Below are 26,794 nucleotides of genomic sequence, written 5' to 3' on the forward strand. Positions count from 1 at the left end.
GCTTCACTTCTAAAGCGAGACATGAAGGTTGTGCCGTGATCAGTCAATATCGCCTTAGGAAACCCCACCCTGGACAGGAACGGAATAAGGCGTTTCAGGATATGTTGGGTATTGTTATTTCTTATGGGAAAATCATCTTGATATCTGGTTGTATCACAAGAATGAATTGGTTACCCAATTTGGAGAGTTTCTGCACTCCCACAATGTCCTTTGCTAATCAGGGAAAAGGGACTTCAATAAGTGGGATAAGCTGGGAGTTGCGGTAACGGGGCGATTGAGGTTTTTTGGCAGATTTCACAAGAGGTGACATAGGATTTGGCATAGGCATATACACCTGGCCAATAAAACTTGCCAAGGACCAAATCCAGGGTTTCCTATCCCTTGAAATGTGCCAGTTCCATTACAATCTTTACTTCAAAGGATGACGAGTAGGCTCTTGCAGGTTCCGCCCCCTCTACATAACCTCAATATAAGAGACCACTTTTTGTAAAAAAGAATGGTCCCCTTGTTCTTCAGAATGGCATGTTCAAAGGCTTCTGCCAGATTCTGATCGCACCTCTAGGGAAAGGCAGGATCCAGTACCCTGACAGTATCAACTTGGTCTCCCTGCGGGAGGGTTTAAGATTTTATCCGCCTGCCCAAATTCTAGCTTACGCCCTGCAGTGGTGGAGAGATGTTCGACTTCTTGTAAATGAGCGGTCAGGGCCCGTTCTGCGATCCCCTGGGTTATTGGATTGTTGGGGCTTACTTTGTAACTCCGAGCACCTGCTCTGTATAGCACTATTTTAACTTCTTCCTTATAGTCTGGGTTGATAACTACAGTGGCTACATCCAAGGAGATTTTCCAAGCCAACCTAGACTTAGCAGCCACCCGAAAACAGGCCCCTTTTGACGGAGAGATGGCTAGACTCGTAGGTATTAATCTTCTTTCCTGGTGAGGGATTTCCAGGCTAAATAGGTCAAACCCAATAGATTGGGGTGGGAGTAGCTATTTCAGGGAGTCTACCTCTCGGGTCGAACCATTTTACTAGCAGGTGGGACAACCTCATATGAAGTTGTTTGCATCTCCCTTCTGATACTGTAAAGACTGGAGGGGGGTATCTGTACTCCTGCCCTCTATATGGCAGAGAAGAAGCACAGAACACCAAAGACAAGGGTCTCTATTGGGTAGCAATGGACGGGCAACCAAGGCTTAGGCTCTCCGGAAATGATGATGCTGGTTCTTAAGTACAGTGTAGTCCCAAGCCCCCCACAGAGGAACAGAGGAATGTCCACACACTAAGTTATGTGCCAACACAGTTCTTTATATAAAAATAAGGTTATATACATATATATATATATGGGATACATTACTCACCGTAATCGTATTTCTGATGCTTGTATCTGCTTAGATTCACATGCTGTGCATAGGCCGACATCTAGTGGAAGCTGCGGAGTATTACAGTTTGTTTTTTGAAAGTCGAAAATGGGCGTCGAAACAGGCGTGCCAGTAATACTATCCCTAGTGTGACGTCCACTGTACCCAAGATCCCTCACGCGTGTAGGATCCTCAGATTGTATTTTTTCTGACATGAGGAAGCATGAGGAGTAGCGTGAGTACAGATAATCCAAGCAGATAGACAGAAAGGTAAGACTACAAGCAATCATGCGCCTTCTCTCGGAGGGGAGGAAGGGTGGGTCGCATGTGAATCTAAGCAGATACAAGCATCAGAAATACGATTACGGTGAGTAATGTATCCCTTCTGAGGCTTGTGGAATCTGCTTAGATCACATGCTGTGCATAGATTAGCGAGCAGTACCAGAAGAAGGAGGTGGGATGTGAGAAGGGTCATGAGCAAACAGGTGTCTTAGAACCGCTTGTCCCACTTGTGTATCTGTCTTGGAATGAGTGTCAATGCAGTAATGCTGAGTAAAAGTGTGAATAGAGCTCCAAGTAGCCGCTTTGCAAATGGTGTCGAGGGGAACATTTGCAATGAAAGCCAGAGTGGCACCAATGCCTCTAGTAGAGTGGGCCCTTGGCGTAAAAGGCAGAGTCTTTTCAGAAAGAGAGTAACACAGCTGTATACAGTTGATAATCCACTTCGAGATAGCGCCCTTAGAGACGCGATCCCCCTCTCTGCCTGTAGCTACGGAGACAAACAGTTGATCTGTTTTCCTTAGCGGTCTGGTTTTATTTACATAGTATAGGACCGCCCTACGCACATCTAGGGTGTGTAGTTTCACCTCAGCCGAGCTTTGCGGGTTCTGGAAGAAAGCCGGAAGCTCGATGGACTGGTTTACATGGAACTTGGATATGAATTTAGGTGAGAACCTAGGGTGTGTGCGTAAAACCAGTTTGTCCTTGTGGATAGTAAAGAAAGGATCCTGCACTGACAGAGCCTGAATTTCACTGACCCTTCTTATGGAGGTAATGGCTACTAAGAAGGCCGTTTTATAAGTCAGGTGTTTGAGACTACTTTTATGCATGGGTTCGAATGGGGGTCCCATGAGCTTAGCTAGCACCACGTTGAGGTCCCATCCTGGCGGTGGGTTCGAAATAGGAGGGTGAAGTCTCTTTACTCCTTCCATGAAGGCTTAAACCACTGGTACTTTCCACCACGAGACCTTGTTATGGGATGTGGTGTAAGCCGAGAGGGCTGCCAGGTGTACTTTCAGCGAGTTAAAAACCAACCCTGCATCCAGCAGGTGGAGCATGTATGTCACAACGTTGGAAGGAGTGCAATCAACCGGGTTGATTTGTTTATTCTGGCACCAGATAACGAATCTTTTCCACTTATCAAAGTAACAGTGCCTTGTATTTGGTTTCCTGGACTCCTTTAGAATGTCCATACATCTCTGTGGTAATTCGAGATGTCCAAACTCTATGACTTCAGGAGCCATGCTGCTAGGTTCATAGAGTTGGGTTCCTGATGCACTGTTTGACCCTGTTGCTGGGACAGTAGGTTGTACCAGGCTGGGAGTCTGATGGGTTCGCACACCGCCATCCTGCGTAGGTGTGGAAACCATGGTTGTCTCGCCCACATGGGAGCAACTAGGATGAGCGTCATCGATTCCTTGTTCATCTTGTACACCACCTTCCTGATGAGAGGAGTTGGTGGAAAAGCGTACGCAAACATCCCTGACCAGTTCATCCACAGGGCATTCCCTTGGGAGTCCGGCTGGGGGAACCTGGATGCAAATCCTGGGCATTGTTTGTTTTCGCTTGTGGCGAATAGGTCTATAGTGGGGAAACCCCACTGAGAGAAGAGATCTTCTACTACGTCTCTGTGAAGGACCCATTCGTGTTCTTCTGGGAGGGAGTCTCTGCTTAGAGCATCTGCTAGGGAATTGAGCTCCCCTGGAACATGTTGCGATGACAGGAAGATGTTCCGTCTGAGTGCCCATATCCATATTTTCTGGGCAAGCTTGGACAGATTTGGCGAACGAGTCCCCCCTTGCTTGTTTAGATAGAACATGGCTGTCGTGCTGTCCGTCCTGATCTGCACCGACAAGTTCAGTAGATGGGGCTCGAACGCCCTTAGCGCTCGGAATACTGCCAGAAGCTCTAGCATATTGATGTGGTTCTTGGCTACTGAGTGAGACCAGAGACCCTGAGCTGTGTGGTGGAGATGGTGAGCTCCCCACCCAGTCAGGCATGCATCTGTAGTCACCACGGCTTGTACTTCGGGATCGTAAAAGGGTTTCCCCTTTGCGAGATTCTCTCTTGTCCACCAGTGTAGGCTCTGTACGAGTGTCGGCGAAACGACCACTAGATCGTCCCAATGACCACTTGCCTGAGACCACTGTTTCGCCAACCATTCCTGCATGGGACGCATGCGCAGACGCGCGTGGGGGACCAGGTAAATGCATGACGCCATCATGCCCAGTAACCGCATAGCTTTGCGTACTGTTATCTGTTGACCTGACTGATAATGCGGAATTTGCAGAAGTATATTCTGAATTCTCTCCTCCGAAGGGAAGGTCAATCCTTTCTGAGTATCTAGGATAGCTCCTAGAAACTGTTTTGAGGTGTTTGGCACCAGACTTGACTTTTTCGCGTTGATGGAGAAGCCTAATTCGTGGAGGAGGTCGATAGTCCTTTGAATGTTTGACCTGCAAATTCCTGGGGTTTCCCCCGTTATGAGCCAGTCGTCCAGATAAGGGTACACCGGGATTGCTTCCCTGCGTAGGTGTGCAGCCGCCACCGCCAGTACCTTGGTGAATACCCTTGGTGCTGAAGCTATCCCGAAGGGCAGTACCTTGAATTGGTAGTGGCGACTGTCCACCTTGAAGCGCAAGTACTTTCTGTGCGCTGGGAGCATGGAAATATGAAAATAAGCATCTTTCATATCCAAGGTTGCCATGTAATCCCCCTTTTTTAGGAGGGGGATTACCTCTTGTAGCGTGGTCATACGGAATTTTTGGGGCTTGACATACTTGTTGGCAGGCCGTAAGTCCAATACTGGGCGCATTGTCAAATCTTTCTTTGGCACAAGGAAGTAAGTTGAATAGATACCCTTGTTTACCTGGTGTCCTGGGACGAGTTCTATCGCGTCCTTTTCTAGCAGAATGGCGATCTCCTCGAGAAGGATCCTTTGATGCTCTAGGGAGTGCACTCTTTGTCGTGGAGGATGATTCTGGGGACGCTGCAGTAGTTCTATACAATATCCTGCGGATACTGTTGACAGCACCCATCTGTCTGAGGTGATCCCTTCCCAAGCCTGGGTGAAGGTGGAAATGCGTCCCCCTACTGGGGTTGCGTGGCAAGGGACCCTGAACTGAGCGTCACTGTTTTGGTGGAGGCGTGCCACCTCCCTTGTTGGGGCTGCCTCTGCCTCTTCCACGACCTCTCTTGTTACCCCTGCCGTAACTCTGGGTAGACTGCTGGTTGTTATTCCATTGTGTACCTTGTCCCTGGGCATAGTTGCCTCTTTGTGAATTTTGGCCGCGTGGGCGACGAAAATTATTGTTCCCCCTCTGGTTAGGGGGTTTGTTGGTAAGCTGGCCAAGGGATTTGAGAGTCTCATATTCATCTTTGGCATTTTTAAGTGCGTCTTCGACCGCTTTCCCAAACAATAGGTCGGGTTCCACTGGCTTGTCTATTAAAGAAGCCTGGGTTTCTGTCTTGAATCCCGACTGCCGTAACCATGCATGTCTCTTGATAACAGTACCTTCTGCTATCAATCTTCCTGCGTTGTCAGCGGCGTCGAAAGTTGCTTTTAAAATGCAACCAGACACGGCTCTCTCCTCTGCTGAGATCCGAGCCAGCTGGCCCTTTACCGGTTCTGGAGCAGAGGCAATGAGCGCCGCGACTTCTTCCCATTGATGGCAATTGTAACTAGCCAACAGGGTGGTGGAATTCGCAATCCTTGCTTGGTAGGCGGACGTTGAGGCTACCTTTCTGCCAAACCCGTAAAGTTTTTTGCTCTCCTTATCGGGAGGAGCTTCTGATGAAGATAAGGGCGTGCCAGCCCTTTTTCTAGTGTTGGTCACCACTAGGGAATCTGGTTTAAGATGTCCCCTTATATACAGAGGGTCAGACTGGGCTGCCCGGAAAATCTTTTCAATTCTGGGGTTGACAGCTCTGGTGAGGTTAGGATTCACCAGGGAAGGATCTATTCTTCGTTGGATGGATTTGAGGATAGGGATGGTCTGAGCGACCGGTCTTCTCTCTCCTACAAACTCCTCCGCGAAGTCCCTTTCCTCCTGTACACCGTGGGTGTCGATGTGGAAGTGTTCCGCTGCTCGAGCGAGAACCTCGTTGAGGAGGGGCTGGTTATCAACTGGAGAGTCAGTAACTGGGGCTTCGCTTTGTACTGGGGAATCTACTCTGTAAATTTCCTGCTCATCTTCTCCCTCCTCCAGGTCCTCATCCTCTGCATAGTAATCTGTCCCGGTTTGTTTTTCCATAATTTCAAACTCCTGGTCTTCTTCAGGGAAAACTTGTCCCTGGTAACTGGGGAGTGGAGTAGAATATGGAGTGGAGTAAGGCTGAACCTCGAAGGGTTCAGGTCTTTCGACCCGGGGCTTCTTACTTAGCGGGATAGGATCGGAGGAGCCTGAGGGTGTGGCCCCTTGAGGGTTATATGAAAGAAAGTGTTCCGGGTTCTTATCATAAAAATCAGCCAAGGAAGACATCCTAGACATAACCCTGTCTATGTCTTCACTGGACCATTCCCTGGAACAGGGAATTACTTTAGCAGGAGATGATTTATGGGACTTTTCAAGGGTAGACTTGTGTTTACTTGTCTGCCTAGGGTGAGAGGATGGCTTTACAGGGGTGGAAGGCTGTGCTTTCCGCTGTTTCCCCCCCTCCCCGTGCGTGGAAAAATGTTTTCCCTGTCCCTTGGAGGCCCCAGAGATCTTCGACGCCTGGCGCCGAGGGTCTGGAGAGGTATCTGTGTGCTTCGGGCGTGGGGCCTCACTGGTGTTAACCGCGGTCTCGGTATCTTGGAGCGCGGCCTGGGGGTGGAAGTCGTCTTCGTCTCCCGACAATCGAACTTCCGTTAATGTGTGTAGCGAGGCACTCTTGGCAAGAGTGGATGATTGCCTTGCGTCGTAAGGGTGATCTCGATCGAGAGCGCCCAGAGGACACCGAGTCGGACCGTTCTTTTTGTGCCTCTTTCCGGGAAGTCGACGTCGTCGAGGTCCGGTTGGTCTTAGTGTGTTTAGTGTGTGTTAGGTGTGTAGCGCTTGCGTCGCCGGGGGTCTTCCCCATAGCCGCCCTGCTGGACGACCTTCCGAGGTCGGGGACCTGCGCTCGCCGGCTGTCTTTCGACGCCATAATGCCCTCGCCGTCCGAAAGTACGGCGTCGCTGCCATCGCTGAAGGCGCCCTCCGCTGCCATGGCCTCCTGCCTGGCGTGGTGGGCCCAACGCTTTGTCGAACGGTCCTTAAGTGTCTTAGGTTTAAACCTACTACACGCTCTGCAGTTCGCTTCGGGGTGATCCCTCGGCAAGCAGAGATTGCACGTGGCGTGCCTGTCGACCCAAGGGTATTTGCGATTGCACTTGGGGCAGAATTGAAAAGGGGTACCCTCCATACGCACCTTAAGGCAGCGGGCTGCTAAGTGTAGGAATATATAAAATGTAACTATATATCAAGAGTGAAGAGTATGTACCACCCCCCACTCTCCCTACTTGTAAGGGCCGAGGCCAGCGGCCTACTAGGCCCGGGCCGAGGCCAGCGGCCTTCCGAGGCCCAGATCGTCGTGCAGCAGTCGACGGTCGATGACTTCTCCAGCCGTCGTCGAGGTTGAGGGTCGACGTTGGGGTGGGGAAGGGAATGAATAAGAATTATAATTATAATAACAGCAAAAGTATGGCTAAGGCCAGGGAACTCCGCAAGATGCTTCCGACCAGTATGGCGGAAAAAAACAATCTGAGGATCCTACACGCGTGAGGGATCTTGGGTACAGTGGACGTCACACTAGGGATAGTATTACTGGCACGCCTGTGTCGACGCCCATTTTCGACTTTCGAAAAACAAACTGTAATACTCCGCAGCTTCCACTAGATGTCGGCCTATGCACAGCATGTGATCTAAGCAGATTCCACAAGCCTCAGAAATATATATATATATATACACACACACACACAATTAATAACACACTTTGTACTCTGGCAATTTTAATATGGCAAATATATACAAGGTCTATGTGGTACCACACTTCGCTACTGACTCCTTTAAAATGCATCAACTGCTGACAGTTCTAGTGGCATACACATAAAATAAGCATATGTATTAGCATAAATCATAAGCAGGAAGACAAGTTGGGTTAAACAATGGCAGAATGCTGACCCCCAGCTACCTAGAAGCAGTTGTGTGAGGATCCCCCCCACCACCTGGGCAACCTGTAATAAAGAGTATTAACAAGCCCAGTACTTTTATGTTCGAAATAGTCTTGTTTCCTGGTTAGAAATGTTCAACTACCCCAATGTACCCAAGTTAGCAGAATGTCCTCGACGGATCCCTCAAGGGTGGACTCCCTTTAAAGCAGGAGCCACAGGGCGCCTAGAGTCCTCGAAGAAGGTGAATCCTGGCGTTGAGAGTCCTCAATGAGAAGATTTTGGCACTGCAAAGTAGACTCAGTGAAGAACGCAGGCCCAGCAGCGTGCGCTGGCGATCGGAACTGGACCCCAGCTGGATTTCGGATCTAAACTTGTCGGCGTCTTTGTGGACTTCGGGTGGTATTACCATGCGGTCGACAGTGATGGCAAGGGAGCCCTTCTTTCAATGTTTTTAGGCAAAGGTGGAGCGTTGAGCTGTCCCCGCTTCTGGGCAACATGACTCGACTGGCTTCCAGCGATTATCCTCCAAACCCCGGTCGACGGCAATGGACTTCAATGGCCTCTATGTACGGGTGCTTTACTTCGAGATTCTCGGTAAACACTTTCTCCATTTGACAGCCTTCGGGACTGGCTTCCAGGGTACCTTGATGAAGATCAGCATCTACACAATGTTTGCTCGTAGCTTGGGGAGAAATCTCCTAGCAAGGTCCTCTCTCGGATCAGCCATCGACAGACTCAACAGCTTTCAGATTTGGTCGAAGCAAATGCAGCAGCAATGCTTCCAGCGGGATTCAAGGATAAGCAGTCTCAGGTTTCAACTTCTGAACAAATTGGGAAGGTAGAGGTCCCCAGATATACACATCTGTCCCTCATTCACACTGCTGAGCCAGTCAGCCAATCAAACAGAAGGGCAGAATGGCATTCATGCAGGCAGGCAGCCAATCAGGCTCACGGTGCATTCAAGCCATTCACTTCCACCCAGACACCCATCACAAGGAAGTGGATTTGGGCAAGCACGAAGCCTTTTACCACACCACACTGCATTCATGTCAGTTTCAGGCAGGCCCGTCTCATTCTTTGTGTCACACACACAAATACCAGACACCCATAACATAGAATGCATATTGGTCCCACACTCTATTCACACAGTCCCACCCAGAGGGTGTACCCACATCATACGGTCACTGGGACGGCTCCAGCCAGTCTGGCCTGGACTTCCCCACAATACCATATATGGTTCTTCCACCCAAAAGCCATTCAGGGGAAGGGACATAGTCAGGGCTTCCCAGGACTTTGGGAAAACAAGTTAACAGGTAACAGAAACCAAGAGGCCACAGGGGCCACCTTGCCTCCTATCAGGAATCCACCAATTCCTATGGCAGGGCCTAGGTATCCCAAAATGGAGGATACTCAGGGCACCTGTTAAATTCAGCATGGAGCTGCCACCAGCCCACACCCTGCTCTGTGGGCTACACAACATACACTAGAGGTACAGGGTTGTACCCCCACCCATGGGTGCCATAAGGCACCCACCAACCACAACCAAAAAGAGGAAGAGTTTCACTGCCAGGAGTCCCACATGGACTCCTGTGCAGAAAACAACACAGAACACACATAAGGGAGTACAGGACAAGGACATGGGGGCCCTGTCCCTCCAATTCATTTCCAGCCTCACAAATATCACTTGCGGCAAGTCGAAATCACACCTACTCTTTCCCTGTTTGCTGATACAAAGCTCTATGCTACACAAAGGAAGGTCACAAGGGGTGTTCATCAGTCTGTCAAGATGGTTAAACATAAATGAAGTCCTCTGTCCAGAAATCTTATTCTAACCTCCTTCCTCTCCCTTTTGCTCAAAAGAAATACAAAACAACCAAGACATGCTTTTGGCTTTGCACAAGGAAAAAGGATGGCTGCTGGCTTCTGACCCCTTACGTTTGTCTCTTTTTACCATAGGCCCTTGCCTGTGCTCATAGTAAAAAATAAAACTAAGATATGTTTGTGTGTGGCTGGACTGTTACCCCATGGTTCCAACCCGGTCTCTCCGATTCGCCTTGAAACTTGTGTTTTCCAGTCATTCTCCTTTCGGGGAGACTTTGGTATGTCCCTTTCCTGTAGTCTGTAGTTCTTTCAGTCTCTTCGTACCCCACTCCAAGGATGGGTCTTGGTCTTGCTTAATTCGCACTACGGGGTACTTGGTTCTTTCACCACTCTGCGGCTTCTCCCAGTTTCCCTTGCTACTCTGGGGTGTGTGTTTCTTCCCCACACAGGTGCTTCCTTCTCTGTTCTTGCTGCATGCCTCCTGTTCCTTGAAGCCACTGTGTACATGTATTTGAGGAGCAGTGCTGCCTGGGAGGGCTAAGTAGGCTGACAGTCTCTCATCGCAGAGCTGCTTATGTACCTCCTCAACTGGACTCTGCAGTGGTGGGTGGTGTCTTCACCCAGTTCCAGCTTGCTTGGTGTGGGAGCTTGTTGGCAGTTCCTCCTACGGGCTCTGTCTCGGTCCGTTGAGACACTCCGTTCTTGCTTAACCTGCCACAGCCCGCAGTTCTGATTCCTCGCCAGCCAGGTCACGTCACCCTCTCATGGTGCTGGGCTCCAGGCGCAACACTGCCTCTGGCGTTCTGACTCAGAGTGTCTCTACTGGCGTCTCCCTTCTCAGTGTTTGCTGCAGTGCAATTAAACTCTCTGGGTTGTGCAGATGATGCTTCCTGATTGGTTCCCATTGTGGTCCCACCCGGTGCCATGTTGTGATGGCTCCTTGCCACTTCCTGGAACAGGCGTAGTCTCCATGCGCAAAACGCCATCCTCTGTCTGTTTGTTGGGGTCTGCATGGGTGGTCCACAGTGGGCTGGGGTCTTCGCAGGCCCCGACCAGCCTTTTCAAGTAAGGTAGCCTGGGTTCATAACAGACAGACCACAGAGCATGTCACAGTCCTGCAAACAGGAACACAACACCCTAATGTGTATTGGGCAGGAATCGAAGGCAAATCAGTAAGTCCCCAAATCCACTTTTTGAAGGGATGGCCCGAGGTAGTGCCTAGACGCTTTGAGAATCTAGAGAAGCTGATTCCAGAGGTAAAAAGGTAAACTAACAAACAGAAGACTTTGCAGGTGATAGAGGTAATCTTTAAGGAACAGAGAAAGGCGTTTGAAGTAGCTCACCATACAGCCACCCCCTCTGTACACTTGATGTTAGGGATAATTCTCTGTAAAGGCTAATTTCCCAAACCTAGTGAGTCCCCCAGCAGCTTTGCTGGATTTTTGGGGTTTCATTTTTTCTCCTGCTAAGAGTGAGACTCTTTTTCTCCCACTCTTAGGCACGATTTGAGAATGTCCTTTGACTTTGTAATGTGTTTTATGGGCTATGGGGTCTTTTACTCCATAGGGCTTCATGTGTTTTTGGTATATGTGTTACGCAGCACCCTCAGTGCAGTAACACAGGGGTCTCATAGTGAACCCCAAACATAGACTCCATACCCTGGGACTGACTACTGTCTCCCAGGGCATGTAAAGTCACCATTGACTTTACTAGTCTTAAATTGAGAACAGAACCAGTACAAACCATCATATTGTGGAAGTACTGGTAGGGGTCATTCGATTGCCCCTGGGTCTGTTTTTCAAGGGGGCACTGTCCAGTCCCCCCTTGTCGGGTTTCTAGCTGGTGGCAGTGGTTACCACGCGAAATATTCTACCGGAATATTTCCTATGGGATTTTCCCATTCATTTTAAACGCACCCCTTTTTTGGTGCAATGTTAAAGATACCGCTGGGTTATTTATTTAATATTAATCCCCGGTTGGGTCTTTTTGCCAGGACTCGGTTTTAAAATGGCGTTTGTGTTCGCCTCTGTAACTCCAACCCAAGTCGAGCCCTTTGTTCCACTTTTGGCGGGCTTCTACACACAAGCCTCCAAAAGTGGTGCCAATCTGTCTGGGTCTACAGGATGTGTGGGAGGGGGGAATAGACACTCTGGACCGAGTTGCCTTGGCAACTGAAGTCGCACTCTTGTGCGATTGGCCCAGTGGTGAGCCGCCCGGCTCGCCACTTAGCATGTTTGATTGACAGCTAGGCTGATGAATGGGGGTTTTGCTGCATAAAAGCAGGGCTTTAATAATAATAAATAATAATAATTAGGCTTTTATATAGCGCTACAAACCCTCAGGTATCTGAGCGCTGCTTATTATTACCCACGGTGTGTGGTGCTCATTTATCGACCTCGGAAGGATGAAAGGCTGAGTTTGGCCCCGCCGGGATTCGAACCTGCGTTAACAGGCTTTGCACGGGTGTCAAAGCGGGCGCTCTACTCGCTGTGCCACTTGACCGGCTTGAGGACTGGAACTTCAGAAGTCGCCACAGGATCTAAAGAATCTGAAGAGGGGAGAAGCTGAGCCATCTACGACAACGACACCACCGGTGGAGCCCTGTTGTACGAAACTCGCCACTTTCCCGACGACAGAGATCTTCTTCCAGGAGAGTCTTCTTCCCCTTGAGCTGGTGGGACCAACCAGTTTGCCTTTTTCGCCTTCCTGGATCGTCTCGTGGTCGAATCGCCCGTGCCAAGCACCCCGGCGGCCGGATAGCCACGCTTCACCACTACCGCAAATAAAAGGGTAGTACCTTTTAACCGGGAAACTCTGCGGCTGGTTTCTTCCCTGGCAGTGCAACGATCTCCAGCTTTCCTCCACGCCGAGATCTTCTCTTCCCCTGGACGAAGCACCAACTTGCACCCGCTGCCAGGAACAACTGCCCCCGCTGGAGCTTTCTCACCATTTCAGGTACTGTGTCCCGCCTGGTCTCCCTTGCAACACACTGTCCAAGGTGTCCTGTAAATCCTTGACTCTCTATCCTGGGGTGACCTCGGACCTGTTAACATTTCCTTTCTAACTTGATCCAACCTCTTTTTGACTTTCCTGCAAAGACTTTTAGCGCATTTCCACTGTGTGATCTTGGGCACATTCCGCCTTGCTCTCTCCAAGAGTGGGCCTGGCCTATGAACTTTTTGCTCTACAGTAGACCCTGCCTTTCTTGACTTGCTGTGGTTCTTTAAAAGTGTTGGTATTGTGTGTTTTTCCTATTTCTGCCTTTTCTCTCCCTTTTTAAATAATTATTGGAGTACCATGTATGGTTACACGCTCACATCTGTTTTGCTAAATAAGTGGTGTATTAACCTAGACTTGCCAAATAATTAATTAGGGAGGTGTATATATTTCTAGTGACTGTTTGAACTGGCTTGACATATTAGTGCCAGTGTATTTTTATAAGTGTGTTTTTAAATAGATAATGATATACTTTTATACCAAAGCTCTGGTCAGTGTTTGCTTGTACTACTGTATTTTTAGCCCTATTGTGTATACTCTGTATACTGCCTAACTCTTCTTGAGGAAAGTCTGACTGCTCAGCCACAGCTACCAGGTAAATCTGGGTGGTACAGACTGCTACCAATTGGGTTTACTGCTAACACGTGTGGTCTTCAACGTTTTGCAGTGGTCCCTAAGGGAACTGCACAGGTTTCTGCCTAACACTTGATATGCAGGGGTAAAAAAAAATTGCAAAAGCAGGAGCTAAACAGAGCTTCTGGGTATCCAGTATTAACCAGTGACCAGAAGCTACCACTAGGGAATGAGGAGATAGTGCAAAGCATTCCACAAATCCAGCTTCCACATACATCATTTTGACTATTATTTGTGATCCCTTATACGTTAAACATTGTACAGACGTGTACTAATGTGTATTTATACATTGTTCCAAATGCAAAGAGTTACATTCACATAGATGTGTCGATTTGGCATCATTATTTATCTAGTGAGCCAAAAATAGCTCCTGGTAGATGTTGGTATCAAGTTAACCAGGCTTTTGTATATCAGGTCCCACACCTGAGGATGAAACCGGAAGCATACACGAGCAGCCATACTTACCTGTTAGAGGTTTATCACATTTTGCACTGACACGAACAGCGGACGATAGGTTTACCAAGAACTTCATTGTTTTAGGCGGGAATACTGTGCTGGAAGGCTTGGTAAGTGTTTCCAGAAACAATGAGGGTCAGATGTCCTGGACAAGATAAAAGTGGCATATCTGGGGGGCGGGACAGGTTGGTTGGTTGGGAATGGATTCATGGCTATGATGCTGTCAGTTTGTCTTGCAAGCAAACAAACAATCCCTTTTTGCTTAATCATTATCCAAATCTAAAACTACTTTAATTTTGACATTCACTGTCATCTCAACGGAAGCTTTTCATAGAACAGCGCAGATAAGAGTTTTCTCTTTTTGAATATTGAGTGTTACACATTGCATGCACAAATGATCATCCACTATCAACATGTGTGTACAAACCTTTAATTCATTTATTCATTCAGACATGAGAAACAGAACTCGTGTCTTGCACACAAAGAGCACAAAGGGGCAGGCTCTCTGTCACTTACAAACAATATGCTTGGAAACTGATATCCATTCATGTTGCTATATCGTAACAGAAAAACAGGTTGAGCGCTAAAATACTTTCAACAACGCATAACAGAAATTAACATTGTGTTGGGTTTATCAAAATGAAATCATTCAACACAAATTAAACCGGTGGCATCCTGGCCAAGCCATTCTCAAAGCACGAGTGTATGCTGTAAATCGGGCATCCTCAGCCTGACTACAGGGACAATTTGAAATCACATACCCTAACTTCCTGAACATTACACAACACGCCAAGAACAATCTAATTTCACATCATTTCCTTCAAGCGATACATGTGTGTGTGTGTGTGTGTGTGTGTGTGTGTGTGTGTATATATACATATATATATATATATATATTCAGTACTTACATGTGACTGGATGGATTAGGTTTGACTGTTTCATCAGTTGAGAGGCAACCCTCCATGATGTCATTAAATCCTGAATTTCCAATATTTTTGGCAAGCTGTCAAAACAGACACAAATGTAACCACTGTACAAAGGAAAATATATACATATATGCCCAATTTGAAACATCGCGTTAATAAAACCATCACCGTAATGCTTGAATTGATGGCAAAAATATGTTGCATAATTAGACTTTTTATCCAACTAAAAACCAAAAGTCTGCAAAACAACGGGTTTGGATGTTGTGTATAACTATTTTGTTATTGTATAAGCAAAGCATTATACATAGTTATTTACTTCCATCAATTTCACACCCTCCATAATGCTTGGCTTCCCGGTGTGTTAAATATAATCGAAGACAGGGAAATAGGCATTCAGAATTTGAGGCAAAGGAGGTCCTGGTCTTTTAGGGCAGGATTAATTCAATCATTGTTATAGGACCTTTCCCCATAATTATGACGTGGTATTCCTGCTCCTGCCAAGTCCAGGTGCTGTGCACCGGGAGATCGTTCAGGGTGGCTCCCTAGAACTCGAGCGAGGAATCCGTGGTGACGGTGGCTTGCGGAGTGGGCAGACGGAAGGGCTTGCCCATCCGTAGGTTGTAGTCTCTGGACCACCAAGTTAGGTCTAGGTGGAGAGATGTAGGAACGTTGACCAGCTCGGATTGAGAGCCCCGCTCCTGGTTCCCGGAGTCCGTCAAGTGCAGCTGAATCCTCCTCATCCTTAGTCTTGTGTGCGGGACGGCTAATAGGACTGCTGCTATTAGAACCAGGAGATGTTGGTACCATCATGGGTGTTGGGGGGAATTCTCATAAATGGTTGATTTCCCTTAACTAGTGAGTCCCCAAGCAGCTTGGCTGGATTTCTAGGATACATTTTTTACCTGGTAAGAATGTGAGCCCTTTTTCCCACTCTTACATGTGTTTTGCTGTGTGTATTTTCACTGTTTGTGTGATCTTGGGCACTGGAGCCTCACCTACTCCATGTGCATCACTTTTTGTGTGCGTTACACAGCACCTTCAGTGCAGTGACACAGGGTTGTCTTTGAGACTTGCACTGACTCAATTTTTCTGGAGCTGACTACTGTCCCCAAGAAACAGGTAAAGTTGCCATTAACTTTAGTCACTTAAAACCACAGACCCAGTACACCCCATCTTACATGGAGAATTGTAAAGGGTTAACTCCTATCCCTTTTTGTCTGTACCGCTTAGAGCTTTGTTTCACTCCCTTAACATCAAGACTTGGGTGGTGGCAGTGGTATACTTTCCTACCGCGATTATCTTATATAAACGTGGTATTGTTCCAGGCTATTTTAGTATCCTCGAACACAAACCAGCTTGACCAAATACATTTTATTTTGGTTTGGCTGGGTTTATTCGCCATTTATTTTTGTTTAAGTCTTTCTCGTGTTTTTCTTTGCGCGCCAAACCGTGGATGACTCCTTTGTTTGCTGTCATTTCGCAGGCTTCTGCACAGAAGCCCTCCTTAAAGCGCGTGATAATCTAGGTAGGCAGGATGTGAGGGAGGGATTTTCGGACCCCTGCCATGGGATGCCGTAATAAGCCAAGTCGCACTCTTGTCTGATTGGCTAAGGGGACTGGCCTTGCCAGGCCAGCCACCCTGCTGTGCGTTTGACAGCCAGGCTTTATGAATGGGGGAAAACTGCATAAAAAACAAGTCTCTGGGACTGGAAGAGCAGAGTCACCACTGGAACGAAAGAACCAACGGGGACTGAACAGCCCGGTGAAGCCCTGCTGCAGGTCTGAATCTCCAACTCCGACAACAGAGAAGATGCTCCAGGAAACTTCTTCCCTTGGGCTGGTGGGACCAACCAGTTTGCCCAAACTACAAGCCAGGACCCCTCTCCTCTGGTCGAATTCGCTGTTCAGAGCTACAGTGGGCCGGATAGTCAGGAAGGTCGGACCCTGATTGGGTTTTAAGGAGCGCACCTTTTATTCGTTGTTTGGCACTGCTGCTGGTTTCTTCCCTGGGTAGCGCAGGACCCTCCAGTCTTCCTACTTCTGATCAGTCCGACAGTCGCTTCAGGAACCGTGAGCCTGCAGGAACTACCAGGAACGTCTGCCTCAGCTACAGCCCCATCTCCGTTTAAAGGTACTGTGCAAATCCGGTTGTGCGTTTCGCTCAGCCGCGGTGAAAGTGTTTGAAATTTTTCTCCAATCCGAGGGCTTGTCCTTCTCTTGTCTTTGAGCTATCTTTTCTACCAACCCACCAACCTCGTCCGGAATCTGTACCACGAACTTTACCGCAAACTACATTGAACCTATTATCTTGAGCAGAAGACTTTTGAACCATTGACTTTGGCCCCAAGCCTTTTCAATCTGATTTTAACCTTGTAGTCTTTCTTGTTCAATTGCTCTGATTACTTACCTGTTGGTGTTGCCTAATTTCTGATAACTTTGTCTTTCCCTCCCTTTTAAATTGATGGAGTGCCATGTTTCTCCCACTTCATTTTGTGAGCCTAACTTGTCTAGAATTTAAGGGAAGTGGTGAGGTGTATTTATGATTGTGATTTCTTAACTTGCTTAGAAAGGTGAACTGTCATACATCTGATAAGTAAATAAATATATATTCTTTTACTTGGAAACCTTGAGTCAGCGTTGCCTGAATCATAGTAATTGCAGTTCTTTGTGTAACTATCTTGTACTGCTCACTTACTCTTGAGATAAGTCTGGCTGCTCCGCTACTGCTACCACTATAACTGTAGTACAGGCTTGTACCGAAGGGGAAAATGGAATGTCACTTGTAGTCCTAATTGTGTATAGTGTTCCCAAAGGGTACTGCCTATAATTCTGCCTAACAATGGGTATCGCGTAATATTATCCCCAACAAAAATATCGCTGTGTATATGGTCGTCAGGAATGCCATAGGCGATATTTTTATTGGGGATAATATTTGGGTTTTTTGGGAGCAGAGGTTGCGGGGGTGTCCCAGGCTCCCTTTAAAATACAGGTGTTGTGGGGGTGTCCCCCGCAGGTTCCATGCCTTAATATCGCAGCAAAAATATGGCGATATTTATGTATGGTGACATTTTTGCCAGGATATTAACACATGCAACCCCATCATGCAGAGGTCACTTCTCTGCTGAGGAAGTGGGGGGACGCCCTCTTGATAGCCGAGATCTTGTCCTCCGAAGGAAATACCTTCTGGGAGCCAGTGTCCCAGATGAGGCCCAAAAACATCAGAGTCTGTGTGGGTTGCAGCTGCGACTCCTTGAGGTTGAGCGAAAAGCCCAGATCATGCAGAGTGTTCATAAGGGCATGGGAAGGGTGGTGAACCGCTTCCGGAGATGCAGCCCGGACGAGCCAGTCGTCGAGGTATGGGTAAATGTGGAGGCCCTGCGCTCTGAGGAGGGCCGCCACTGCATTCATGAGTCTGGTGAAGACCCCGGGGTCGAGTTGAGGCCAAACGGAAGGACTTTGTACTGAAAATGGAAGACCATGATCCTGATCCGGAGGAAGGAACGATGGGGCTGCCAAGTCGTGACATGTAGATACGCGTTCTTCAGGTCTAGGGAGCACATCCAGTCTCCCTTGCCCAATGTCTCCGCTATAAAAGCTGGTGTAACCATCTTGAATTTTTGCAGGGGTAAGGAAAGGTTGAGGGTGGAAAGGTCCAGCACAACTCTCAGGCCCGCAGGGTGGTTCTTCTGAATGGCGAAAATCCTGGAGTAAAAGCCCAAGCCTTGCTGGGAGGCTGGGACTTCCTCCACTGCCTGGCTCTCGACGAGCGACCAGATCTCCGCCAAAAGAGTTGCTGTCCCAACCTGTGGGAGGGGAGGAGGGAGAAGAGGCTGGAATAGGAAGGTAGTACCCCGTGGATACTACGGAGAGGATCCAGGTGTCCGCGAAATTCTGGTGCCAGAAATGTGCATGGAGAGCAACCCTGCCCCCCACCGGAGACACGTGGACCCGAAGGGGCGTCATATGCCTGCTTTCCCTCGAAGGCTGTCGCGGAGGAGGGGAACTGGAAAAAGCCTTTACTCCCCCTCCCTCACCCTCTTTTTGTTGCTTGCGCCGGTTCGAGACAGCGAGCGGTCCGGCTGCCTGGATCTACGTTGTTGGAAGCCTCAGAACCCTCTGTATGTACGACCGCCTCTCAGAGTGTTGCTGAGATTGGGTGTACGATTTGGGCATGGTCTTTGTAAGGATGGATAAAGACTTGGCCGTTTGTGAGCTGTTTTTCTTTTTGCCCAGCTCTTTGTCTGTGGAGGAGTGGAACAGGCCCCCCCCCCTTCTTCGAACGGCAGATCTAGTATGCGTTCCTGGACGTCCAGGTTGAATTTTGTTGCCCGGAGCCAGGCTGTCCTCATGTCCGTGGCAATGCAGATGGCACGGCCAGGGGTGTCAATATGGGCCACTGTGGATTCCATGAGATCATGCGCCACCAGCTTAGCCTCGGCTAGCCCCACCTTAAAGCGTGATTCGCTCTGGGTGGGGAGTTCCGGAAGGAAGTCTGCAATTTCCCACCATAATCTTTGGTTGGCAGCAGCCAGCATGGCATTTGCGTTGGCCTTACGAAGATGCAAGGATGCATTGGAATAGAGTTTCTTGCCGTATGCCTCCAAGATCTTCTCCTGCTTGCCTAGAAGTGCGCAGAGGAGGAAGCTGAAGACGACTGAGGCTTGGAGTACAGTGATGCCGCAGCGATCGTCGAGGAGTGCGGCCGAGGATGGGCCGAGAGCAAGAGTATATCCCCCTCCATCTGCCTGTACTTGGCATCCAGGCGTCGATTGACCGGTTGGGCCGAGTGGGGTTTGAGCCAGCCCTTCTTGGCCAGGGAGACTACATCGGTTAGCAGTGGAATCCCCGTTTTGGCAGAGAGGCATTGCGTGAGGACTTCAGCCAGGACCCTCTCTGCCGGCTGCTCGACCTCAGGCTGGAGCAGGCCCAGATGGTCTGCCAGCCCAGCAAGATATCAGTGGAAGGCCCGGGCTGAGGATGGCGTGTCAGGATCCTCCTCCTCATCCTTATCCTGTGGATCTGGGAGATCCTTTGGAGGAGGAGGAGTAGTTGGCGCCGGAGGCTGGGGTACTGGGACCGCGGCAGAGGCTAGGGAGCTGGAGGAGGTGGTTGCGCCGGGGCCTGGGGCGTCGGCAGAGGCATCTGTGGTGCCGCTAGCATTGCAGGAAGGAAGGACTTCCCTGATTGCGCCCTTCATGATAACCCCCATCCGAGGTGACTTCATGAGGCCGACTCACTTCTCGAAGAGCACCTCCTCATTGGCCAAAGAGGTGGCAGGCGGTGCTGATGGGTTAGCGGGGAACTGATGGAGCCGATGCATTCCCTATCCATATGGACACAAAGGAAAGCTGCACTGTGCAAAAGAGCGGTAGACTGTAGGCCATGTACCCAGTTGAGGCCAGTCCCACCTTGACACTCGTTCTTCACCAAATGCCTGGAATGGCGTTGGTTGGGTATCTCTGACTGGCGCAGTGGCCATTTTGTTGAGTTGCCTGCCACGTGCCTGCGACGTGTTGCTCGGCCCGCTGGGCCCAGCCTCGTCCAAGACTCTTGCGTTCGAATCACAAGGCCTACCCTGCTCCTCTGGCCTAGACCCAGTAGGTGACACCCTCGACCCAGGGGTCGGTAGATCTGCGTTTAGGCACCCCCTCCGACGTATTGCCGGTATTAGGGCTTAGCCCCTCGACCATGGTGTCGGTACAGTGTGTAGACCAGGTAAAAAAATCTTCTGGCCTCAATACTGTCACCGGGAGGACCTGCAATGTGGGTGGGGCCTGATAGGAGTTGGGTCAGATTGAGGATTTACATGTTGTCATTGAGGTGACTGGTCATGGGGCTGGAGTGGGTGTCAAACCAGATGTTTAGATCACCAAGAACAGTACGAGTCGGGTGACAGAGCAGTACAGCCAATACAGAGTCACTCTAGGAGTCTGCAAAGGTTCTGTTATAGCCCAGGGGTCTGTAAAGGAGGAGGAACCTGAGGGAGAAAGGAGAGCATTGGAATTTAACTAGCAGGGATTTGCGGTCTCGTTGTAGGATTATTTTCTCGACCTGTAAGGGTGCGAGGTGAGGTTTGTAGAGGATGGCTCTACCACAACCTCTGCTGGTTCTGTTGAGGGTGATAAGGGAGTAGCCAGGGGGGGGGGGGGAGGCCTTGTGTGCACAGGGGAGAGTGAGTGGTCAGAAATATGAGACAGACACTTGGGTAGAGTTTTCTCACAAGTCGCCATTTTATTAAATTATAAGAGTTGAGACAAACGCCTATCTTTCCCTAGCCTAACAAAGCTTTCCCTACCTAGAAAACTAAGGCTTTAGGAAAATGACAATGTCCAAAGGTATCTGCCGCCTCACACTAATACATACAACCAAATCATAGAGGAATTATTTGGCTGTCTAAAAGTCACAAAATAACATGTATATTCAAACACAAAAGTTATAAACATTCATCCTTATGACCAGGATGGACACCCTTCCCCTGGATCAATTCAGGATGGTTCAAACCAAAAGTCAATTTTAGGAAAGATCTTTTTACTAGCCAAGATCCACTCCAGGTAGAAGGCAAAAGTAAGTTTTCTTCAATATGTCCTTCACTTGGAGAAAGTGATTATCTTTGTTCCAAAAGGTTTCTTATATTTAAAGACAATTGTTAAAGCTTCCACATCCTTCTGCTGGTTAACCAAAAAAAAACAGACACTCTTCATACCCCAATTCAAAAGTCAAAGTAAATGTTCTTATCTCTGAAGATCAATCACTTTCTTTATTACATCAAATTTCTCCTTCAGAAACAACACCTCAGTCAGGATGGTAATATAACAGTTCATCACAACACAGTAGTGGAATCACCACCACTTTTCCACCACAACCTTATGCCACATTCACAGTAAATTCAAGTTATCTTCTTTCTGGTCCACTCGCCTACCAGGACTAACTTGTTCCTTTCCTGGTTTACTCACCTACCTGGATAAAACCTCTACTACTACAACTTGTACTCTGTGCTAAGACTTGTTCCAAACTTTCCTTTCTTAAATCCTCAACGGGGAAAGTAAATCGACCACCATTTCCTGATTTAGTCTCTTGACTTTCAAAACATGTGGCTTCCAGCTTCATTCACATACTGTACAAAAGGACAATAGTTCTCACATTGATCTGTTTGCCATGGGCAATGCAGGTTACACTGCTCTTCCCCTAGATCCTTTCTACAAGGAGGGCTTTTCTCCTGCAGTCTGATTTCTACTTACACAACCTTTTGGCTGTTGGCAATGTGATTGACAACTTCCTCCCTCGAGGTATCTTATTCTGGGACTATTATGCTCAAATTGCTTGGTGTCACTTGCAGCTTTCTTTAGGTTTGGCAATGCAAGCTATAATGTCCCCTTTTTGGAAATCTCTCTTTAGGAAAGTTGTAGTCTCTGGGTTTTACTCTTGCCCTTTTTTGGCTTGGGCAATGTGGGTTACAATATTCCTTTATTGGATATTCCTCTTTTGGCAAGTTGTATTTACTTTGCCTTTATATATTGCCCCCTTTTGGCTTTGGCAATGCAGGTTTCAATGTTCCCCTATTGGACCTCTCTTAATAGGAGAGTTCTGCCAAATTTGCTTAACTTCAAAAGTTTAATATTAAAAATATTCATTCTTACAGAGCAGTCCCCCTCGGAGCAACCCGGTGTCAGAGACAGTAGGCCAACTCGCCGGTCTCTCCTGGCATCTCATCCTTACTCGCCAGTTCCGCTTCCTCACTCATCAGGACTCACTGCATTTGGCAGCTCCCGTCAGCCTACCACTGTTCGCACTGACTGGCAGTGGAGCTTTCACAGCTCCAAATGATCTCTGGTGAAGTCCTCACACCGGAGAATTTCATAGGACATGGAGAGCTTCTCTAAAATACAGGGTTAGCTGGCCGCAATACCGCTTCCCGCTGCGCGTCCACTGCATGTGCTAGGGATCCCCACCTCTGCCACGTTCTCTGCATGGCATCCCACTGTCAACACAGCGGCGACAACAACTCCTGCTTCCTCCTGCTGCTCTCTCTTCACCCGCACCTGAAAGGCCTTTAAATGTTTAGGCCAGGGGGATGTCCTGAACCAGGGGCAGAGGAAGGGGGGAGGGGGGGTTTGGCGGGTGGAAGTTGTGATTAGAAAGTCTTCTGCACCTGAGCCGATAGGGGGCTGCCAAAGGTGTGGGTGGTGGGGGAGATCTGCAGAGTCCTGAGTTTTGGCCAAGGCGGCGCTTAATGAAGCGAAGGTTGAGTGCCTAGGCGGAGGATGGGGTTGGGGGGGGGGGCGTGGGTGGGACATGGGAGGACAGTGGAGAGTGAATCAGGGGCAAGTGGGGTTATCAGGGGAGGCGAAGAGTACGGACAGGGTTGGATAGAGGGGGAGGGTGTAGGAGAATGGGAGGAGGTGGGTTTGAGGGGGTAGGGTGGGGGAAGATTGCAGAGGGGGGAAAGGGGCAGCTGTGGAAGGAATGTCTTATGATCCTGGGGTGGTGGGTGGGTGCCAGGGATGTTTGGGTGAGGGTCAGCTGATGGGGAAGATTTGGCCAAGGCTGTGCGCTGAGGGGAGGGGATAATCTGAGGAGTGAAGGTGGGTGGGGCTACTGGTAGGGGGTGGATGGGTGGGCTTCTGGTTCCTGATGCGCCAGAGGGCTCCTCTGGCCTTGGAATTATTCAGCATGGTGGAGTACTTGGTTAGGAGCGGGAGAGGTTGGCCTGCATGCAAAATACGGCTACTTTGCAGGATTAGGCTTAATGCAGAATATGGCTAGCTTGCAAAATTGGCACTTGTTTTTTTAGAGTAATTTGGGTTTAAGACTGTTCTAGAAATATCAAAAGTCACAGATTGGGTATTATTATTGGGTTTATTTTTAAAGAAATTCCTTACAAACCTCTTCGAGCCTTGATTACTTGGGGAGGGCATAGTTATCAAATTTTGAGCACCATTGTGATGTTTTCTCCTAAAAATTAGTGGTTAGATGACTTTATATAGAGGTATTTTATAACGAATACCCATATATCGAATCTTATCTTGAAAAAGTTTATAGTGAATGCATTTTTTATTTTTTGGGGGGTCCCGCCCCAAATGCTGTTTCACACCCCTAAAACCCATCCCGCCTGTTTCCCAAAAATATTTAACCCTTTACCCCAAACTAAATACATTCACTATAAAGGTTTTCAAGATAAAAGATTCGAGATAGGGGTATTCAATATATAGGATTCGATATAAACACTGTATACCAAAATTAGTATGGGTTAATTTTCCATTTCCGGACAACTAATTTTTCAGTGCGTCTTTACATGATAAACCACTATAATTTTATCGGGATGGATATGTTAACAGTAACCTCAGTTTGTATCGATGCTTCTAATTGCAAATCAGGGGGGCCGATTTCATTAAAGTCCTAGACTTTACCACTTTTTCCGCTATCAACTCCTCCTCTAAGAAACCCAACTTAGAGTTGACTGAATTCACAGTTCATTTCTGCTCTCAGGTCATCCTTAAAATGAGCATATAACCTCACAAGAGAGTTTAAGACAAAGATTTATGGCAACGATTTATGGCTGGTAACATCAACTGTGAAAAATGAGGCGATGACAATAAGTCTAGAATTCCTGACATCAGCCAAAACTCTGTGGTGCCTTCCGTTAACTGATCAAGAAATAAAGATGGAGAATCATGGAGGACACCCTCCAGATAGGAATTCAGACAAATGTTAGGATTGGAGGGCTCAACAAGGATATTCAATAAGCCGGAATTTGACCCACAATCAATATCAACAGAAGGGAAAGCAGTTGGAGATTAACAAATATCTAATCATAGGGTGGCCTTCTGCCACAAAACCCAGGGTGGCATGGACCAACCCCACTTTATTGTCTACTGTACTCACCGCAGTTACATATTTAGGAAAAAAAGTCAGTAATTTGAGATTTTTTTTCCTCCCATCACAGATATTGTTACAGGCATTTATACAGGAGCAGAAGATTGGGAAGAGGGAATCTACAGATCTGCAATCCCAGTCTGCTCAGTAGATAAAGATATAAGGGCAAGCAGGCTGGTGGAGCAGACTGTCCCTTCCTTCTTATATCCCAGGTGGAGGGTGGCTCAGAGGAAATGGCTAGCTTTTTGTGCATCCTCTGACAAACTGGCCTGCCGCCTGCACCAAAGGCAATACCGGCTCTCTGTCCGAAGAAAGAAGAGAGCCCACATCCACAAGCCCGCGTCCCTGCGGCATCTAACAACTCTGCCGAACTCTTTAAAATTTGCAAGGAGCTGGCCAATCCTGCTGCAGTGTACCTCTCCTGTCCCCTCCCAAGCCCTCTGCACGGCCCTGGCTTCTCATTTCATCTCTAAAACCCAGGACATCCTGTCCGCCCTCTTGTCCTCTCCTCCTCCTCCCGGACCCCTATTGCCACCTCTCCTCCCTCTTTCTCTTCCTTTCCTCTGTTCTCCCCTGACAGGGTTTCTAGACATGTCCAATCCACGAAAGTCTTGTTAAAACAGGTTATTCCAAAACCATCAAGGACCACATTGACACCCTTGCTCCTGCGCTGGCTGACATATGCATATACTCCTTCGCTTCTGGAGCCTTGTCTTCCCCCCTGAAGCACTCTTGTGCACCATCTTCTCACAAAACACTCAGCACACCCCTCCAGCCAAGTTAACTATCGCCCGATCTCATCACTCAGACTGAATCGGTTTGTTGTCTCCATTAACATCAGTCTGGCTTCAGAGCAGGCAGAAGAACGGAAGCTGCTCGTCTGAATATCCGTGAAGACCTGCTCTCTAACCTTTATTCTAATTTCCCCTCTGTCATCATCTTACTCAGTCTTTTTTCTGCCTTTGACACGGTCAACCATGCCATCCTGTTCGATCGTTTGTGATAACCTGGGTATCACCGATCAGGCCCTGGCCTGTCTGACCTCGTTCCACTCTGATCGACTCTCCCAGGTCCAACTTGGGTCCATCCTTTCCTCGATCTCACCCACTACCTGCGGTGTTCCCCAGGGGTCTAACCTCTCTCCCTGGTTGTTCAACCAATACCTGGCACCTCTCACCCACCGCAATGCCGCTCTCTGCTCCAACTTTCGGTGCTATGTGGATGACACTCAGCTCGTTTTCAGGCTCTCCTCTGCCACCTCTTCTTCTCTCATCCCTGACTGACTGCTATCCAGGAGTGGTGTGCCACCAACGATCTCTGCCTTAATGCCTGTAAAACGGAGATTCTCCTCATCGGCACACCTGCACCCTCCTTTCCTGTCACTCTCAGGCCAGCTTACCTTGGCCCTCTTCCTGCTCCCACCTGCGAGGCTAAGAACCTCGGGCTCATCTTCAACTCCACACTCTTTTCTCCTCACATCTCTAAAGTCAAACTGCCAACTGCACCTCCTCAGATGTATTCTTCCTTTCCTCTCCTTCCCCCAGAGGCTCACTGTCTCTAGAGCTCTAGTTCTCTCTAGGCTGGACTACTGCAACAGCCTCTTTCTAAATCTGCCTGCTTCTACTCTCCGCCCTCTGCAACTCATCCAAAACAGGACTGAGAGACTTGTCCTGGGCCTCAAGCCCAGTGATCGTATATTTCCAGCACTGAAATCTCTGCATTGGCTCCCAGTGGCTGCAAGGATTAAGTTCAAGACCCTCTGCATTGTCCACAAGGCCTTCTGGGGCCTGGGTCCACAATATCTCCAACTTTCTTTGCAAATACCTTCCTCCTCGTGCTCTTTGCTCCTTCACTTCCAACTCACTCTGGGGCAGTCACTTCTCCAAGCAACAAGTTGCTGGTAGATCTCTTTCTTTGGCTGGGGCCTGCCCCTGGAACAACCTCCCTGCCTCTCAAACTTGAGGAGAAGCATCCCCGGAAGCCCCGCAAGACCTTCCTCTTAGCTTCTGCCTTCTCACTTCTTCTCCCCTGCTGATTTCCTGTCCGATACTGCACTGGTCACCTGGCTACCCTCTGACTCGGGCCCAGGTCCCTGCCCGCCCAGTTGCACACCTGTACTGCCTCCTGGCAACCCTTGCACTTGGGTCTGTATCTGTAACCCTACAGTCCCCCTATCTGCACTTTTGAACACCTACTGTCTGCACCTACCCTTGCATCTACCACCTTCTGGCCGCACTTCTTGTTATTGTGTAGATCCCATGAGCAGCACTGCCCCCCTCCCCTTTCCCCTGGCACTTTTCCCCACCCCGACACGCACAA

General features: G+C 48.6%; 1 protein-coding gene across 3 annotated transcripts in view; it reads right to left on the reverse strand.

Moving 5' to 3' along the window:
* ASAP2 (ArfGAP with SH3 domain, ankyrin repeat and PH domain 2) overlaps positions 1 to 26,794 on the reverse strand; it is a 2,176,645-nt gene that overhangs the window by 1,012,384 nt on the left and 1,137,467 nt on the right. For all 3 annotated transcript variants that reach the window (XM_069606005.1, XM_069606004.1, XM_069606003.1), the window contains exon 16: positions 14,585 to 14,679. In XM_069606005.1, the coding sequence (XP_069462106.1) occupies positions 14,585 to 14,679 (95 nt within the window). The remainder of the gene's footprint in view (positions 1 to 14,584; positions 14,680 to 26,794) is intronic.

Source organism: Ambystoma mexicanum, chromosome 4p (assembly GCF_040938575.1).
Source record: "Ambystoma mexicanum isolate Mex_15411 chromosome 4p, UKY_AmexF1_1, whole genome shotgun sequence".
Classification (NCBI taxonomy): Eukaryota; Metazoa; Chordata; class Amphibia; order Caudata; family Ambystomatidae; genus Ambystoma; species Ambystoma mexicanum.